The 19,436-nt window shown below is 41.2% G+C and overlaps 1 protein-coding gene across 3 annotated transcripts in view; it reads left to right on the forward strand.

Moving 5' to 3' along the window:
- Positions 1 to 19,436, forward strand: part of Uevld (UEV and lactate/malate dehyrogenase domains) — a 40,452-nt gene that overhangs the window by 12,853 nt on the left and 8,163 nt on the right. For 2 of the 3 annotated variants that reach the window (XM_042277214.2, XM_042277213.2), the window contains exons 4-9: positions 3,370 to 3,533; positions 4,555 to 4,690; positions 6,316 to 6,434; positions 9,046 to 9,148; positions 11,979 to 12,149; positions 14,786 to 14,959. In XM_042277214.2, coding sequence (XP_042133148.1) covers positions 3,370 to 3,533; positions 4,555 to 4,690; positions 6,316 to 6,434; positions 9,046 to 9,148; positions 11,979 to 12,149; positions 14,786 to 14,959 — 867 coding nt within the window. Of the gene's footprint in view, positions 1 to 3,369; positions 3,534 to 4,554; positions 4,691 to 6,315; positions 6,435 to 9,045; positions 9,149 to 11,978; positions 12,150 to 14,785; positions 14,960 to 19,436 lie in introns of those variants that run through there. The other variant, XM_042277217.2, reaches the window with a different exon arrangement.

Here is a 19,436-nt window from a genome sequence, read left to right on the forward strand (position 1 = left end):
AAATCCTCAGCAAGTGTTTCTCCTGATGTAGTTTACTTGATTACTGACTAGAAGGCATAGGAATAAATGAACTAGAAAGAGTTGATGGACTGAGAAGAAGGCTTTGGGAGATGCAATCAAATAGAAGAAAAGTCTCTTAAGAAGGGGTTCAGCAATGGACAGTGAGGTTTTGGAAGACTTCTTTAAATATCAGTCATTTCCCTGTGTTAATTCCTAGACCATAGCAAGCCTCCCTAATTCCTGTCTCCCCAGCCAGTGGTGACCTTCCATAAGCACGCAGAGGCTTTTTCTGCCTGTGATTGAAGATGAAAGCCTTGGCCATGGGCTCTGCAGAGGCTGCAGGGTGGGGGGCAGGGCAGACAGAGCTCACCTGTCTTTGCTTTCCTTACCTCTCTCCTGCCGGGATCTCAACCAGTTTTCTGACTGTTGGAACTTCACTCACACCTGAGAGTCATGGCTTGTGTTCTCTGCTTTCCTTCCTTAGACATTAAGAAGAAAGGGAAGGGAATGAGGAAAGAAAAGACGGGGAAGGAAATGGATTCAGGTCATTGGTTTTGAGGCAAGAGGATAATTCTTAATACTCTGCTGATTTCAGTTTTATCATTTTAATAATCACAGTTTCTAGGTATTGTGGTAGCCCCTCACAAAGCTGGGTTTTAAATCCTAAACATCTCACATGCGAGCCCTCTACTACTGTGCTACATTCCACACCCCAAACCCAAGAAAGGGTTATCTTAAAACCATCATTGTTGTGGAGTTCATTGATACTCTGCCTTTCCTATAGTCTTGTGGTTAGGCCATTGATCTTTATGCCAAGTCTTCATCAGAAGAGCTGTTTGCAAAATTCCCCTTCTCCAGTAGAAATCAAACCTAGGGCTCTACACATTTCATGACTAGCTATTGCACTTGGAAAACCCTACCTCAGATATGTCACCATTGGCCAGTAACTACCTTCTGGAAGAGCATGATGGTGTATCTTTATACTTGTTGGTCCCTTTATAGTCTGTGATCACATGGTTTTGTAATCATAGGATTTTTCTATGGATCAATAGATAGGAGTATGCCCATACCCACATTGTAAATACTTAGGTAAAAGCCACAGGGGATGGTTCTGAGAAAGGCCAATATAAAATCAGTACATTGCCAGGTTTTAACATGTCTATAATGTGCTAATTGCAGTCCTGGTTGCATATCAGCATGGTAAGGGAAGCTTTAAAGAAATGTCTAGACCCTGTTGCGTTGCATCTGAATCGTGAGAGATATGGCCAAAGTGCTTTCCGTGTTTATAGAATATATAGTTATGGCTGAGTGTTGTGCTTAGTGGGAAGGAAGCAAGATGAGAAAAGTAGCTTTCAGTTGAAAGAGGGTTTCCATAGTGAGAAAAAGATTATAATGAAGAAGAGAACTATTTGCATTTGATTTACTTCCAAGTAGGTTTAAAAGTCCAACTCATAGTGTTTGCCATGTCAGATACAGTAACAGGCATTTTATATAGATGGATTTCATCCCAACAATGCCATGAAATAAGAACAAATATTACTCTCATTTTATAGAGGAAAGGATTGAGGCAGAAAGAAGTTAAGTAACGGGTAAAATCACACGGCTAATATGTAGAAGTAGGCATCCTGGTTCTGAGAGGAGGGTTCTCAATAGAGTGTAAGACATAGTTAGACTGTGAAGCAGGAATAAGTGTTAAGGATAAAATAGTTAAAGTGTACTTTTAGATGTCTAGTCAAAGTTTGGTTTTCACTTACATTGGATTTAGCTTTGGGTTTTGTGGTAACCAAGGCAGACACCGATTCTTGGGAGGTATGACCTACCTACGTGATTAAAATTGAAAGAGCATGCAGTCAAGTTCCTTCTTACCTCTTTCTTCCTCCAGAGTGGTTTATTTTGTTGTGAAGGGTTAAACAAAGAGCCTCAAAAGAGTTGAGGAACTCGAAGGTGGTGATAAGAGCACCTGCCTGCAGGCAGCCAGGAGCAGGACTGACCAGGTCAGGATGTGAGAACAATATCCACTGACGTTACTTGGCCCTGAGACTACAAAGAACAAGTCTACCAATAAAAATTTCTACCCTAAAAGTTCCCTCTTCAAGCCGCCTGTGCCTGGGCACAGTCCTTCCTTCATTGTTCTAGGCAGAGGACAGTCGCCTCTGTTTAGCTCAGTCTCGCATTTTCACGTGGCCTCGATCAATCCTGAGCTAACATAATTGCAACGCTGGCGACTGAACCCAGGGCCCCATACACCAGGCAACTGGTTAGACCCATTGACTCATCTTTGACCTGTTACCATAAGCCTGCTTCTTTTTCTGAAAAGAATATGGAGCACTTCTAAAGAATAGTGCTACTAAAAGATTCTTGGACCATTTGTGTGTGTGTGTCGGGGGGGGGGGTTGTTCAGAACTCTACCCCACTCTCATTTTTGGGGTGTGGGTCTGTTGGGCTGTTGAAAATGCAGAGCATTTTGGCCCTACCCCAATCTAAGCTCCATGAACCTGCATGGTTTCAGTTTTGTGGAGTCAGGCTGACATACACTAGGATTTAAGGGTCACTAAGAAAAGGTGACTCAGCTTCTCTTCTAAGTTCCGTGTGTCTAGTTCAGTTTATGGTTCATGGTACCTGTGATTATTGAGCTGCTTGAGGGCAAGTATCTGGCTACAGTTGGTTCATTTATTCTTTTTCATCTGTTTGTCTGTTCTTATTTATATGACAGACTTACTTAGCAGCTAGTGTATTAGGCGTAATACCTGATGCTGGGGATGTAGAAAGGGACGAGAGAGAATCCACAGTAGATTTTACGCTGGAGTAGAGAAGCAGGCTGGGGAAAAGAATAATTTCCGTGTAGAATAAATACAAAAGTAGAGAAGCTGCAGTAGAGGAGCCTGGGGCGAGCAAAGGAAACTGCATAGAAAAGATTCTGTGTCCCAAGCTTATGGTACGGCACATCCTGTCAGTGGCTTCTGAATTGAGAAGCTGGCCATTGTCAGTCTCACTGTGGTATTCTTGTGCTGTGGTCAGACCCTCTTCCCAATGCAGAGAAAATGAAAAGCAGGATGGTTTACATTCATCCTTTATGTACAAGCTTGGCAACCTTTTATTCCTTTTATATCAGTACTTAGAGCTGAACCCAGGGCCTTACACACACTAGGCAAAGCCTCTACTGCTGAACTACATCTCAGCCCCTTTTTTATTATGAGGTAGGGTCTTGATATCTAGACTGGCTTCAAACTTACAATCCTCCTACCTCAGCATCATTAGGTAGAATTATAAGCTCTGACTGCTGTGCATATCTACCTATTCCTAAAATCCCATCTAGCTGCATTATACATGCCTACATATGTGTCATGATTGTTTATTTGTCTCAAATAGGTAATACATACAACATACCTATTCGCTTCTGGATTTTGGATTCTCACCCTTTTGCTCCACCCATTTGCTTCTTGAAGCCAACTGCAAACATGGAAATCTCAGTTGGAAAACATGTGGATGCCAAAGGCAGAATATACTTGCCCTACCTCCAAAACTGGAGCCATGTAAGATCAAATTGGATTTTCTTTTAAGTTTTGTTTTCTGAATGTTTGTCTTTGATCTTAGTAGTACAAGTAAACATACTGCATCTTCCTTCCTTCCTTCCTTATTTATTTATTGTTTTGTTTTTGAGTCAGGGTCTATCATGTAGGCTGACCTCAAACTTAGAGATCTACTGCTTCTGCCCAAAGCAAGATTCAGGACAGGCACCAAAACTACACAGAGAAACCCCGTCTTGAAAAGCCAAAAAAAAAAAAAAAAGAAGCAAGCTTGTATGTGTTCATCCACACAATGTACTCTGATTCTCAAAGATCCCACATGGTTGTGGTACATGCCTTTGATACCAGCACTTGGGAGGCAGAGACAGGCAGATCTCTGAGTTCAAGGCTAGCCTGGTCTACAGAGTGAGTTCCAGGTCAGCCAGTGCTACACAAGAGAAACCCTGTCTCGAAAAACCAATAAATAAATAAATAAATACATAAATAAATAAATAAATCACACATGGTACCATTTACATGTAACAACAGTGTGAATAAACACACAGTATTAAAACTGCATAAAGTGAGCTGTACCATGTGGCGTATTATTATACCATTGACATTTCCTTCTGTTTCTATCATGTGAGGTTTCTCATGGTTCTCTGATTATTTAACATTCTGTGTAATACTAAAAGATGACATGGGATGTCTGCCATGCGTTTTTCACTATATAGTAGATATAGCATACAAAGCATGTGTTATTTTTGTTATTGGTATGGCCTCCAAGGCTGAGCATGCAACTCGGTGTAAAGTACTTGCCTAGCGCACACAAGGCTGTGAGTTCAGTTCCCAGCACTGATGAAGAAAGGAAACAGGCAGGGATTATACTGAAGACGAAGAGCAGGCTCTCAGAAGGAAGTCTGGGGGAGTCAGTAATGTAAGTTTTCAACTGCGCATTGTTCAAGGGTCACCTGACTGACTGACAATGTCAAACTAGTATTCTTTAGAAAAAATGGTGTGTAACTTTCCCTTTGCCTGTATTCTTCAGCCTAAATCTGTCATTGTTGGATTAATTAAAGAAATGATCACCAAGTTTCAAGAGGAACTTCCTCTTTATTCGGTGCCATCATCCAATGAAGCGCAGCAGGTCGACTTGCTAGCATATATTGCAAAGATCACGGAAGGTTTGTATTCTCAGTCAGATCACCTTAACAGTTGAGAAGTTAGAATTTCTCACTAGTGTTCCACACTCTTTGCTACTTAAATTCAGTATATAAGTATATGAATATGTGTGTATATATATATGTATATATATGTTTAATAAAAATTCCTCTACATTAGTCATAAGGTATTGCCAATTAAGGTTTGTTAAAATGTAAAAATGTCACTCTTACATAGATGGATAAAATAGTTCTTGCTTTGTTCAGAGCCCCTCATAAATTAATTATCCAAACCTTTATCTTTTTTTTTTTTTTTTTTTTGGTTTTTCGAGACAGGGTTTCTCTGTGTAGCTTTTCGCCTTTCCTGGAACTCACTTGGTAGCCCAAGCTGGCCTCGAACTCACAGAGATCCGCCTGGCTCTGCCTCCCAAGTGCTGGGATTAAAGGCGTGCGCCACCACCGCCCGGCCCAAACCTTTATCATTACTTGTTTCTGTAGCTTTTTGGCTTATTCAGTATATGGGACCAGAAGTGTATAAGTCTGAGTTTCTTATTGGGGATAAAGCCATATATTCATGTAGAAATTTTCAGTAGGATTTTTGTAAATGCTGAGGTCCAAGGTCAATGTTGAGTGTCTTCCTCAGTCTTTTACTAGCATATAACAATTATGCGGAATAGTGGGTTTCAGGATGACATTCCCATACATGTGCACAATGTATTTCTATCCTGTTCACCCTGAACCCTTCCCTTGTGCTCTTTCACACTTTTTTTAACGATTCCTTTTTATTTTTTATGTGTGTCGGTGTTTTACTTGCATGTACTTCTATGTGAGGGTGTTGCATCCCCTGGAACTGGAGTTTTAGAAAGTTGTGAGCTGCCATGTGGGTGCTGGGAATTGAACCCAGGTCTTCTGGGAGAGCAACCTGTTCTCTTAACCACTGAGCCATCTCTCCAGCCCCAAATAAAAAGTTTTAAATGTTTATAACACTGTCTTTAAAAAGGAGAACCTCTATGTAAAACAACATTCACTGTAAGACACTGTTTTTCTCGGGGCGGGGGAGTGCAGTGTTTCAGTCTGAGTCCAGATCTCAGGTAATTCCGCCTGGTCTCAAACACCGTGTAGCTGAAGATCACCCTGAACTCCTGACCTTTCTGCCTCCTCGCAGTTGCTGGGATTACAGGCATGCACAGAAGTGCCCAGCCTCCCCCTCTTACGCCTCCTGCTCCCTAGACGAGGTGTCACTGTGTGACCCAGGCACTGCCTCCGTCTCCTGGTTGCCCGGCTTGTAGGAGTGAGCTGCCATGCTTAGTTTCAGGCTCCTGTCCTTGCCCTCCTTAGTTCAGCAAGTTGGTTGGTTTTTTTGTTTTGTTTTGCTTTTTAATTAATCTATAGAATCTCTATCCGAGCTTTTGAAGTTTGTTTTATTTTTAAGAAGATGCTAGAAAGGGTTTTTTGGAGGGAGGAGGACAGAGGAACAAGGTCATACTGTGTGGGTCAGGCTAGTCTTGAACTTGCAATCCTTCTACCTCACCTTCTTGAGTGCTGGGATTATAAATGTATGCCACCTCACCAAGCTCATAAAATGTTAAAAGGTTTTTTTTAATATTACTTTTTAATTCTCAGGATGATCTTTTTTTTCCCCCCCATAGGTGTCTCAGACATAAATTCAAGGGGCTGGACAAATCATGAGAATAAAATACACAATAAAATTACTGTGGTTGGAAGTGGAGATTTGGGTATTGCCTGCACATTGGCAATTTCAGCAAAGGTATGTAAACCTAGTGGCTGGAAGCATAGCTATACTTCCATTGAATTTTAATTTTTTCCATTTTTTCATGTATGTGTGTATTGCTTATGTGTATATGCATTTTTGGCACGTGTAAGTACACATTGTGGGTATGTGTGCACAATTGTGCTTATGCATGTGGAAACCTGAGGTTGATGTGGGGAATTATCCTCAATTGCTCTCCCACTTTATGCATCAAGGCAGGATCTTTCAGTCAAACACACAGCTGGACGATATGGCTAGTCTCACCAGCCAGTTTACTCTGGGATCCTCTGTCTCTGCCTTCTGAGGCTGCAATTACATGTGGGCTGCCATTCCCACCCCACATTTATTTGCATGGGTTTCTGGGGATTGTAACCTGTTGTCTAGATCATTACCAGGGTGATGCTGTGCAACCCAGCCTGCTCTTAAATAGTCTGCTTCCTCAGCCTCCTGAATGCTGGGATTACAGGCAATTTCAGCCACACCTGGCTTTCAGAGTGTGACTTGAAGAGCGGTAACACTGGCATCTGTCTCCTAAGAATTGGTTAGAAATGCATAGTCTTCTGCTAAATCTTCATTTTACTGCAGCCTGGTGATCAGCACCTCACTGATGACACACCGGTACAGTATATAGCCTGAGCCCTTCTTCTTCAGAGTGAATCCTTGGGTTGATTCTCATCTTGAGTATCTATACATATTGTGTCATTTTTCACGTGTGCTAGTACTTTTGTAGGATAACTCCTATAAATGAGACTAGTGGATTACATAATTTACTGATTTTTTTAATTTCTTTTTTTTTTCTTTTTTCTTTTTTTTTTTTTTTTGGTTTTTCGAGACAGGGTTTCTCTGCGTAGCTTTGCGCCTTTTCTGGAGCTCACTTGGTAGCCCAGGCTGGCCTCGAACTCACAAAGATCCGCCTGGCTCTGCCTCCCGAGTGCTGGGATTAAAGGCCTGCGCCACCACCGCCCGGCTGATTTTTTTAATTTCTAAAATGTTTTAAATTTTTGATAGAAATTGTTAAATTGAGCTAAATGTAAGTGGTACACACCTTTAGTCCCACCTCTTATGGGGCAGAGGCAGGCAAATTTCTGAGTTCAAGGCCAGCCTGATCTACATAGAGAGTTCCAGAACAACTAGGGCTACACAGAGAAACTCTGCCTCAATTAAGAGCGGGTGTGTGTGTGTGTGTGTGTGTGTGTGTGTGTGTGTGAAATTTCTGCTATGTCAGCTGTACTAATTTATTCTCACACTTTTGGATCTTTGTGTGTACTAAATGAGGACGGAAATACATACTTTCTTTGCATTTTCCTAGTGTGGTTCACAATAATAAGATTGATAGCTATGATTTAGAAAGGACTATCATGTCTGGCCCTGTGCCATATACTTACTAATCTCACAAACACCAGAAGTAAGGCTAAGTTCAGTGACTTGGCCAGTGTATAGCTAACAGACAACAAATGGAGTTGCTTTCTTAGCCTCTTCTGGTGATGCTTAGTAGGTCCCTGGGTCCTTTAGACCTAAGGGCTCCCATTCCCACCTACAGAGACTCTTAGGCATTTACTGGCTGTTACTTACAGTCTGCTCACCATACTGCCCAGGGAGCCATTCACAGGCATGGGGAGTAGTTTTCTAGGACATCTTTGGGGAAAATAATGCATGACAGCAGGATTTGACCTTAGGTTTGTGGTACACACACTCTCTCTTCTATTTATCTTTCTCTACATAGAGAGTACTTGTTTGTTTGTTTTGAAAAAACCTGGCATGAGTTTTGACTTTTAAGCAAGGAATGATATGCTAAAATAGACTCCCAAATCATTCTAGACTGTTTAAGATAAGAACAGATACTATCAGGTGGTAGCCCATGCCTTCAATCCCAGCACTCCGGAGGCAGAGCCAGGTGGATTTCTATGAGTTCGAGGCCAGCCTGGTCTACAGAGCAAGATCAAGGATAGGCACCAAAACTACACAGAGAAACCTTATCTTGAAAAACCAACAACAACAACAAAGAACAGATACTAAGCAGGTGTGGTGGTGCATGCCTTTAATCCAGCACCAGGGAGGCAGAGGCAGGTGAATCTCTGTGAGTTTAAAGCCAGCCAGGACTAGACAGAGAAACCAAGTCTTAGGAAAACTTTTTAAAAAAAAAGAGAGAGAGAGAGAGAGAGAGAGAGACAGAAAGAGAGACAGAGAGAGAAAGAAAGAGAAAGAAGGAAGGAAGGAAGGAAGGAAGGAAGGAAGGAAGGAAGGAAGGAAGGAAGGAAGGAAGGAAGGAAGGAAGGAAGAATAACAACAAGATACTACGGCAAATATCTGACTCAAGAGGAACAGTAGCATGCCTACCTAGTGCACCATGTCCCCTTTCTCATTCATTCCATTAGAAGATAGTTTGCCTCCTGAGTAAGCCATGTTAGGTCTGCTAGTCAGTAGTCAAGCCTGAAGGGTAGTGTCTCTCACATAATAGTGTCTTGTTGCACACCTCCTTCATTGCTATTGTGTTATTTGTCATTCTCAAGTAGTTCAGGAGGCTTCCTTTGGTCTTTCTCAGTGAGCTCATATTGAGGAGCTGGCTAAATCTGTAGAATGCTGCTCTTGTTCCAATTTTTTCACACAGGGCATTGCAGACAAGCTGATCCTTTTAGACCTCTCCGATGGGACTAACCAAGGGACGATGGACCTTGATATCTTCAACCTGCCTAATGTAGAGATCAGCAAAGGTTTGATTATTCTATTTAAAGATGGTTATGTTACTTGCTCTAGTAATTGCTTCTTAGATTATTTATTTACTTTTGGAACTGAGAATTAAGTCCTAGATTTTTTAAATTATATTTTCACTTACTTTGGTCGGGATGTGGGCACACATGTACCATAGCATTGTGTACCTTCAAGAGTTGGTTCTCTCCTGCATATAGGTCCTGGGGATCAGACTCAGGTTGTCAAGTTCAGTGGCAGGAGCCTTTATCCACTGAGTAGTCTCTCCAGTACAGGTCCTAGAATTTTAAGGCTGAAAAGTACCATGAAGATCACCTGTTCCAAATCCCTTGTTTTACATGTTTCGAAACAAAGACTTGGAAATAAATCAGTGGATTTATCAAAAGTCTTACACCAGTTGTAACCGGATATATTAGCAGGAGTCAAATGAGCAAATATCATTCAGACTCATTCTAATTGGTCAAAATTTTTATTCTTTTTCTCTGACTTACATCTCCAAATAAGCATTTCTATGGTCACTTCCTTTCTCGCGATATAATGGTTCAGAGCACTGACTTTAGAGTCAGGCAGATGCGGTTTGCACCTTAGCTCAGCCACATTATAGTCTGGCATTCGCAGTTTAAATGATCTCTCAACAATGAAAGCTCAGTTTCGGGGCTAAAGAGATGGCTCAGAGATTAAGAGCACTGGCTACTCTTCCAGAGGTCCTGAGTTCAATTCCCAGCACACATGTGGTGGCTTACAACCATCTATAACAGGATTTTGACCTCTTCTGTCATGCAGGCATACACATGGACAGAGCACTCATACATTAAAAAAAAAAAAAGTAAGTTCAGTTTCTCAGCTGTAACCGGGAACGCACTGTCTGCCGTGGTGCATAGAAGTGCTAAGCCGAGACTAACGAAGACACTCAGTTCTCTTTGATTATATCCAAACCGTACTTATCACGAGTTCTAATAACAAAAAGGTTGTTGTCCAATAAATAAGATTTGGAATGTTATTTTAGGCAGTAAATGGTAGAACACTTACCTATCATGTATGAGGCCCTGGATTCAATCCCACACCCACAAGAAGAAAAAGAAAAAAAAGTTCTTCTTGCTGTCTCATCCTTTGTGTGTGTGGGGGCCTCAGTCTCGCAGTTCCCCGCTGCCCGTCCTGCCTCTCCCACTTAGTGGTAACTAGGCACCTGCCACTGAGGCTAGGTCATTTTATTGTATATTAACATCGTATTAGTGCAGATATATTTACCTAGATAAATACCATATTTGGGGATGCGGGTTTAAAAATATTTGACCAGGAATGCATAATTTTAAAAACAAGCCCACCACGCCTGGAGAGCTGGCTCAGTGGATAAGAGCACAAACTGCTCTTGCAGAGGACTCAAGTGTGGTTCCCAGCACCCAGATGAGGCATCTCTCAACTGCCTGTGATCCTAGCTCCAGGGGTTCCGACAGCCTCCACAGGCACCCACACATGGCATACACACACAGATGCATACATTAAAAATAAAACTTAAAATCAAAATAATAAAGACAGATCACTGAACAAATGTGTTTCCTAAAACATTTCTACCTGTTATATATAAGACCAGCTTGTACATGCCACAGTTGTGTGGGCATCTTTTGTCTTTCCTTAGGTCTCTTATATTCAAAAGACTGTTTTCCAAATAATGTATCAAGCAGTTCCCCAAACTAGGATGTACTGGTGGTGGTCAGAGAAGTTGGCTTGCCTGTCTGTTCTAAAGTCACAGTTCAGCAAGCTTTCGGATCCCTAGAGGAGACAGTTAGCTCATTTTCCTCATCTGAGAGAGCACTGTAGTTGCTTTAATGGCCACGGAAGGCTCCTTAGGGAGCTGGATATTCTCGTGTGCCAGTTGTTCCCAGTCCTGAAGTTCTTAAGGGACCTTTTAACTCTTCAGATCCTGTAGGAGAGACTCTTTAGTACCCGTCCCTAGAGGAAGAGACTGTTTAGGACCTAAGGAAATCTTTTTTCCCCCCGTGTGTCTCATTAGCCATTGGTAAGTGGTGAAATAATTGAATACTTGAAAGAACAGAGTTTTTGAAAGAAATGTACAGTACATGGTACTTGCCACCAAGCAGAGACTCAGAATTACCTGTGAGGATGAGGACATTTTTATCATTCAAGGCAGAGGAAGCCAGAGAAGGAAGAGGAGGACTCTGGCAAATCAGGTTGAAGCCAAGGCGTAGTGTTGTACATTGAACTGGTCACTGATTTTTGATGCTCTGTACAAGCTTCCTAACCTCTCCAGGTACCAGTTTTCATTCTTCCAAGGGGGGTTAATAGCATAGAGTCTGCAACCAGCCTGCCTGGGCCTGACTTCCAGCCCCTCTGCTGACTTACCCAAGTCACTTCACTTTGTGCTCAGTCCTCTTCCCATTCTCCCCGCTTCTAGCACAGTCACTTTCAAGGAATCCTGTGGCTCCCAGACTCACAGTACAGAGGCCAGTGGCTGTCAGTTCATTTTACCTATAGCACATTATTCATTTCCCCTTTAAGAGTTGTGAATTACATAGAAAACTCAGTCTCTGTGTGCTGGTGCTGGCTCTTTCTAACCTCCTGCCTGTCTCGTTATGTATCCCAGGCTGGCCTCCAACTTGAAGCCATTCTGCTTCTACCTCCCAAGTGCTGGATCACAGCTGTGTACCACCATGCTTGGCCCTGGGATCCATGCTGTTGCTCTTCAGTGTTCTGATGGATAGCTATAGGGGCATGTATGCCTGAAGGCTCTTTGCTCATAGAATAGGAACATTTTTATCATGTACTAGCATTAGTGTATACTGTCTTGAACTCAGACTGTTTCTTTTTGTTCATCAGATTTGTCTGCCTCTGCTCATTCCAAGGTGGTGATCTTCACAGCCAACTCTTTGGGTGGTTCCGAGTCCTACCTGCATGCCGTGCAAAGCAACGTGGACATGTTCAGAGCTCTTGTCCCAGCTCTGGGACATTATAGTCAACATGCTGTCTTCCTTGTTGCATCTCAACCAGGTAAAGGGTTTTATTTTAAATTCAAATGATGGTCCAGATCATCAGTATAATTGCTATTGCTGATTTAAAAAAAAAAAAAAGCCAAAGCACTGTGGTAAATAAAGAGATATTCAGTAAGACTGCTCTTACAATGAACAGTACATACATCCGTATTCTCGTAACGGTTACTCCTTATAACTGTTATTACCAAGGTTACAACCCAGCGTTTCATGAAATGTTGCCGAGAAAACCAGCTCTCAGCAGGTCAGAGAAACTGAAGAGGACTGCATACACGCATAGGAGACTTTCCTGAGGACCAAAGCTTAACTCTTCATTATTTTCTTTCTGCTGCTTTTTCTGTTCTGTATTTCCCCCTTAATCCTCTTTTTACCACCTAAAACAAAGATTTCTATGTAAGAAAAGATTACATCATAACTACAAGTTACATATTTTCCAAAAACACATTAAAATCTTTACATAAGAGGAAATCATGTTAAGATCACATGTTTTCCTTAGAAGCCCACAAGTAGTTAAAATTTTCCTTTGTACTGATTTTCCCACCATAACATCTTCACCCCAAAGCAGTGATTCTTTTATTACTGATTAACAAAGTTTTAAGCAAGGCAAATTTATTTCAGTCAGTTCCTTTTGTACTGGCAGGCGGCTGTTTACAGTTTCAATGTAGCAGATTTCTATCCTATAAAAAACTTTAAACAAGTGGTCTAGCTAACCATCTTTTTCTTTATTCTTTACACACAATAGGGTCATTTAATTTCCTTTCACGATTTTGGTTTTTTCCAAGGTGCATACTGAAACCTGTGATTAATTCTTCAAGCTACATGACCAAGGCACTCAGGCCTAACCCTGGGTGTAGGGGCTTAATTGCTTTCTTTGATCATCAGCCTTTTCCACGGGCAGAATTCATGGCTCTATAATGCATGAAACTTCCTTGTTCTTATTTTCCATCCTCTGCAATCTCACATCTAACAAAGGAGAAGGTTACGTCTAGCCTATCTTTGTCTTTTTTGCATCTCTTATTGGAGCAACAGGCAGAATAACCTAAACCATTTTCATAATCATCTTTACTAATTGTCCCAATCACCTGTATCTTTTAGGCTGACTCAAAATGTTTAATTAAATCATAGATTCAACTAAGTATCATTGCTCTTATAAAAATCATCTTCATTATAATCTGAAATTAAATTGCCCAGTGAGGAGTGGGATTTTCTTATGGAACAATCACACTGTACTAGATACAGTGGGATCCTTTCACGTAGTAATCACCGTGCCAAATACGGCAGGAACCGGGTAGCAGCCAGCAGGAGGAAGCACAGCAGAAGCAAGGGCATCCTGGAGACAGTCCCCGCCTCCCGGGCCTTTGCTTCTCTAGGGTTTATTGGCTGTAGCTTTGCTCCTCAGTGAATTGAACTCCCTAAGCTCCATTGCTGACTGCAGCTCCTTTGACATGGCCACCGACAAAATGTGATATTGTCTTCCAGTTGTTAGCCATACCTCCTTCCGTGAGAAAATGGTTATAACCCCCAAGGGAAACATGTAGTGGCATTTATGTGTAAGATAACTTAAGTCTCTGGTGTTACAAAGATGTGAAGAAACGTATCATTGTACATTCAAAGAAACTTTTTTACATTGTTTTGTGTGTGTGTGTGTGTGTGTGTGTGTGTGTGTGTGTGTGTGTGTGTCTGTGCACATACCCAATGTGTGTGAATGTCAGAAGACAGCTCTGCTTTCACCACGTGGCTTCTGGGCATTGAACTCGGATTGTCAGCCTTAATGGCAACTACCTTTACATTGCACCATCTCACCCACCCTCACTGTCATCTTTAACATTTTATATTTTGTAGATTATTTAAAGAAATAAGTGTTTCCAAAGAGTTAGGTAGTGTGGGCTCAATAACTAAGCACCTGTTAGAAATGTTCCAGAGTTCTGTGTTTCATCTATAATTGTCAGAGACATTGGTCTCTTTAAATCCTGAGATCCTTTTGTCACATAAGAAAAAGGGGAGTTTTTTTTTTTCAAGGTGCTAGACTCATAATAATACATGAATAGGTATTTTAATGTAAGCCTAAAACATTAAATAAATTGTATCTGTGAAATGAGATTATTGGGCTGGGGATATGGCTTGGTGATAGAGTGCTTGCCTCTCATGATGAGGCCCTGGGTTCAAAACCCTGCACATTCACATGGGCACACACGCACACAGATAATTAATGCTTCATTGAAATGAAATTATTATTTTCCTGCTTTCTATACCCAGTTTTCACCTTTCTTGCTTAACTGTCTGGGAACTTATTTATTTTCTACCCTTAGCAATTTGTGTTTCATGAGAAAATTATATAAAAATGCCTTAACCTGGCTAGTGTTTTCAATACACTTTATAAACATACTACCAGCCATGTTGGTGCACTTCTGTAATCCCAGTACTCAGGAGTGGAGGGGGAAAGATTGGAAGTTCAAGGCCAACTAGACTATGTAGCAGACCCTGCCTCAGAGAGTGTAATGCTTCAGTGCATTTAAGACTTTGAGAGTCTGTGGAGGCTCTAACATGCTCCACTAGTGAAATAGTACTTTCCTTGTGAGCTTGGATAGAAGCATATTTTTTTGTAATCTTTAAATTTTCTCTTTGTGTAACATTTAGTGGAAATCATGAGCTATGTGACATGGAAACTAAGCACATTTCCTGCAAATCAAGTGATTGGGATTGGATGCAATCTGGATTCACAGAGATTACAATACATTATTACAAATGTTTTGAAGGCACAGACTTCAGGCAAAGAAGTATGGGTTATTGGTGAACAGGGAGAAAATAAAGGTAAGTACGTCATTATTAATTTTGCTGCTTATACTCTGAAGTCATGACTATTTGGGAATAGTCTTTTCTATTCGGGACCTTAGAATTGTGGAGCTTAGTGAATGCCTTCTGTTAACGAACCTTTATGAGGATCATTTGCTGTCCGTGTGTGTGTGTGTGTGTGTGTGTGTGTGTGTGTGTGTGTGTGTGTTGCTGGTGTGCATGCATGTGCACCTGTGTGTGCTTGTGTGTGTGTGTGTTGCTGGGAATTGAACCTAGGGCTTCATGTGTGTTAGGCAGGTACACTACCACTGAGTTACAACCTGGCCTCTGTCATACTCATATATTTGTTTTCCTTGAGCTTAATGAAAGACCTCTTAGTCAGGTTTTATATTTTAAATTGAATTTTGGAGTCTAGAATTAGTTTTAAAGTATTAATTTTCTTTTTAAATATTTCAATACACCTGAAGCATTTAGAAATCCCCATTACTCTCTCCACATCCAACTTTGTTTATTTTTCCTAAGCTAAGTCTTCCCTCCTAAATTCATGCCTCTGGTTTGTTTCTTTTTTTTCTGAAAGAATTTTCAGCCTGTGGCCTTTTTAACAAGCTGCTTGTTCTCTCGCTATCATAAAAGCATCACTTCACCTCCTTGTATGGAAACAAAAATGAATCCCTTTTCTTCTCCCCAAAGAAGGCCTTTGTATTTGAGATGCCTCCCGTTACACCTTGTTCCGTGTTGTGAAGCCAGGCTGGTCAGGAGATAGCACTGCAGCTGCCCTAAGTTAATCACACACACACACACACACACACACACACACACACACATAAACCAGAATACAAGTGTCTGTGCTCTACTCGGTGCTCACTAGATTCCGTGTAATGTGAAAGGTGTGCACACAGTCTCTATTTTAGAGAGAAGAAAATAGCAGATATTTTAGCTGACAAGGTACATGATACTCTTTATTATTATTATTTTGATGCTTAGACATTTATATATGCATTTGACATGTGTTGAAATCACTAGGAAAAAAAGAATACTATACCTATAGTACCTTGATTGATAGTAAAGGTAGTCATTGAATGAGGTATTGGAAGAATGGGTAGGATTTGAATAGACAGTAAAGAGTGATGAACACATTCTGGGAATGGGAGATCAGAACCAGGCAGAGGCACCAGCTAGGAACTGCCTGCAGATGGTGTTAAAATATGGACACTGGTACATTCTCAAGTATAGAATATATCATAATGTATTTAACTAGTTCTCCTAATAAGTTTTCACATATAATAAATGTAGAGTTGAATAAGAACATTTCAAAATATTGTATTAGGCAGGCAATATTGTAGTTACTGCCTGACTTATTCCTCCTTTGTAGTGTGGTCAATAAATTTCCTAACAACAACATAATACATACATATGTGTAGTAACTTACAAAATCACAAAAACAAAAAAATAGGATGGTGCCATTTAATAAATATGGCTGTATATCTTCATCTAGTATGTGTAGGTGAAGGAAGAAAAGTAATAATTTAATAGAATCTGAGGTCTTTAAACAAGGATAATTAAAATCTCCTTTAAAAGTAGTTTGTTTTTTTAATTAAATGGCCTTTTATCTCAAATGTAGGGATTTATAGCATGTCTCTTTTTTTAAATTTATTTTATGTGCATTGGTGTTTTGCCTGTATGTCTGTTGGATCCTAGAGTTACAGACAGGTGTAAGCTGCCATGTGGGTAGGTGCTGGGTGCTGAGCCCAGATCCTCTGGAAGAGCAGTCAGTGCTCTTAGCCACTGAGCCATCTCTCCAGCCCCAAATGTAGGGATTTATTTCAGAAAGTTCTGATGAACACCTGTGTTCCTAAGATACTGTGGTGGCTCTGCTGACCCATCTCTTGGGAGCTTGGGGTTTCATGTAGGAATGACCAGAAGGCAGGATTGGTTTGTTGCCAAGAGGTAGTGAAAACATAGGGAATAGACATGGCACTTGTAACTTGGGTTTTCAGCTGAGAACTAGAAACGGGAATAGAGGAGGATGCAAATTGGGATTATTTAAATACAGTGTTGTAATATTTGACATATATAGTATAAATTATATAGAGAGAGCTATGTGCAAATTTTGAAACCTAATAGAGCAAGCACTCATGAATGTACACTCAGTCAGGAGCATCATGAGCACCTCGGAAGTGGCTCACACTTCCCAGGCCATCGTCCTGTTTACTGTCTAGGAATGCATCAGACGTTTGTCTTTTACAGTGCTAGGATCAATCCCAGGGATCCTTGTACTTGCTAGAAAAACTCCAACCACAGAGCTACACCCCTGGCTCTCGCCTTTGTAGTCTTCAACTCTTGCTCCACAGTGGGGTATATCCATGGCTAGGTTTTCTTACATGTCCCTAAAGGCAGAAATGGATCAGAAGCTCCCTCTGCTGGCTGCATGCTAGAGACCAACTGGTAGTTTTTGCACCAGTGACAACAGTAATGTGATAGAACTGATTTTTAATTATTACCATTTTTATGAAGTACTTTTCATACAGGTATCTCACTTAAATTTTACAAATACCCTGGGAAGGAAGAAACAGTTTTCTCTTTTTTAAATTCATTTATTTTTATTTTATATGTATTGGTGTTTTGCCTGCCTGTATGTCTGTGTGAGGGTGTCAGATCCCCTATAACTAGAGTTTCAGATGGTTGTGAGCTGCCATGTATGTGTCAGGAATTGAACCCAGATCCTCTGGAAGAGTAGCCAGTGTTTTTGTTGTTGTTGTTGTTTTGTTTTGTTTTGAGACAGAATTTTTCTGTGTATCCTGGGCTGTTCTGGAACTCACTCTGTAGACAGAGCTGGCCTCAAACTCACAGAGATCCGCCTGCCTCTGTCTCCCGAGTGCTGGGATTAAAGGCCTGCGCCACCACCACCTGCTGAGCACCTGTTTTCTAAATGTATTGAAGAGGAAACACAGCCCAGTAAGGATGAGTGAGCTGCTGAGGGTGATATATCCAATGAAAGCAGCCCTAAATTGATGCTAACGATGTATTCTTTCTTGCTGTCACTTAATGTCACTTAAATATTTTATGCCATGCCTGGTGCAGAGTAAACACTCAGTGGATTGTTATTTAAAGATGGCAGTGAATAAGAATTAGCAAAAGGAAACGTAAAAGAACACTTTGAAGTGAAGCAATGTTAGGTCTTGGGAACAGTTGTAAGAATAGAAGTGTCTAAGTAAAATCCTCCTCTTCAAGTTCTCCAGTGATAGCCACAGCCTAGGGAGGAGCCCCAGGGCAAATAAGAGCTTTAGGCTCTGTTGCCTGCTTCCTTCCTCAGCTTCAGCTGCTGTTCTGCCAGGTGTCCGGGGCTAACCAGAAGGTCACCTGCAGTGACTCATGCACTCTCCCGGAACACCCATTCCCTTAGCTAGTTCCTGCTTTCCGCCATGGCTGCTTACATGCCACTCTTCCTAGAAGCACTCCAGGTTAGGTAAGTCTGTGCTTGCGTTAAAGCAGTAGCGTACCGAGTTACCCTTTGTCTGTTGTATCATCACCACTGTGCTATTTACACACCTGTTCTTCATACAACAAGTCATCTCCTTCAGCTTGGAATGCTTTGCTTATTTTGGATTGAATGAATGATCCTGACATCACCTTGTTGTGACCAAAAATTAATCATTTATTCTGCACCAAGTTATACGGTTAGCAGAACATTTGCTCAAGAGCTGCTCTTTTTAACCGTGTTATTGAAATCATATGTAAACACAGATCACTGCAATGGTATTTTAGCAGTCTGAGGGCTGGATCTCAGAACAGAATCTGTTATCTCTTTTGGCACAGGTTTGGCTTTGTATGTAATAAGAAAGAGCAGTCCTGTAGGCAGTATTTTTACTTTACTAATTTTTATAAGACAGGGTCTCATACACCCAGGGTAACCTAAAACTTGCCATGTGAACTTCTGATCCTCCTTCCCTCACCTCCTTAGTGCCAGGATTGCAGGCGTGTGTCACCACACTCAGTGATAATTCTCTAGTGCTGAGAGTTGAACCCAAGCCCTCTGCCACTAAGCTTCAGCCCATGTCCCCTATGGACATTTTTCATTAAAGTTCTTGGAGCCTGTTTCTGAAGATTGCAGAATAGAGGATGAAGATGATTAAATGCGTTATTTTAAATGTCTTAACCAAGAATGGATCTACATCAGGATGTAAAGGGCTGGGCAGTAAAACAGAACGGGAAATAATTAATGAATCCTGACTTACTTATTTTGTTACAAGCAGATTTGGACACTAAACATTTTCTCTCTTAACTTATGAGTCAGGGCTTATATAGAGGAAAGATTAAAAGATGTGAGATGCATAGAGCTAGAGAGTTGGTTGTGTGGTTAAAAGCACTCGTTGCTCTTGCAGAGGGCTCAGGTTGGGTTCTGAGCACCACATGGTGGCATACGACTGCCTGGAATTCCAGTGTCAGGGACTCTGATGCCCTTTTCTGGCCTCTTCAGGCACAGCTTCTATGCACA

This window comes from Peromyscus maniculatus, chromosome 1, assembly GCF_049852395.1.
Source record: "Peromyscus maniculatus bairdii isolate BWxNUB_F1_BW_parent chromosome 1, HU_Pman_BW_mat_3.1, whole genome shotgun sequence".
Classification (NCBI taxonomy): Eukaryota; Metazoa; Chordata; class Mammalia; order Rodentia; family Cricetidae; genus Peromyscus; species Peromyscus maniculatus.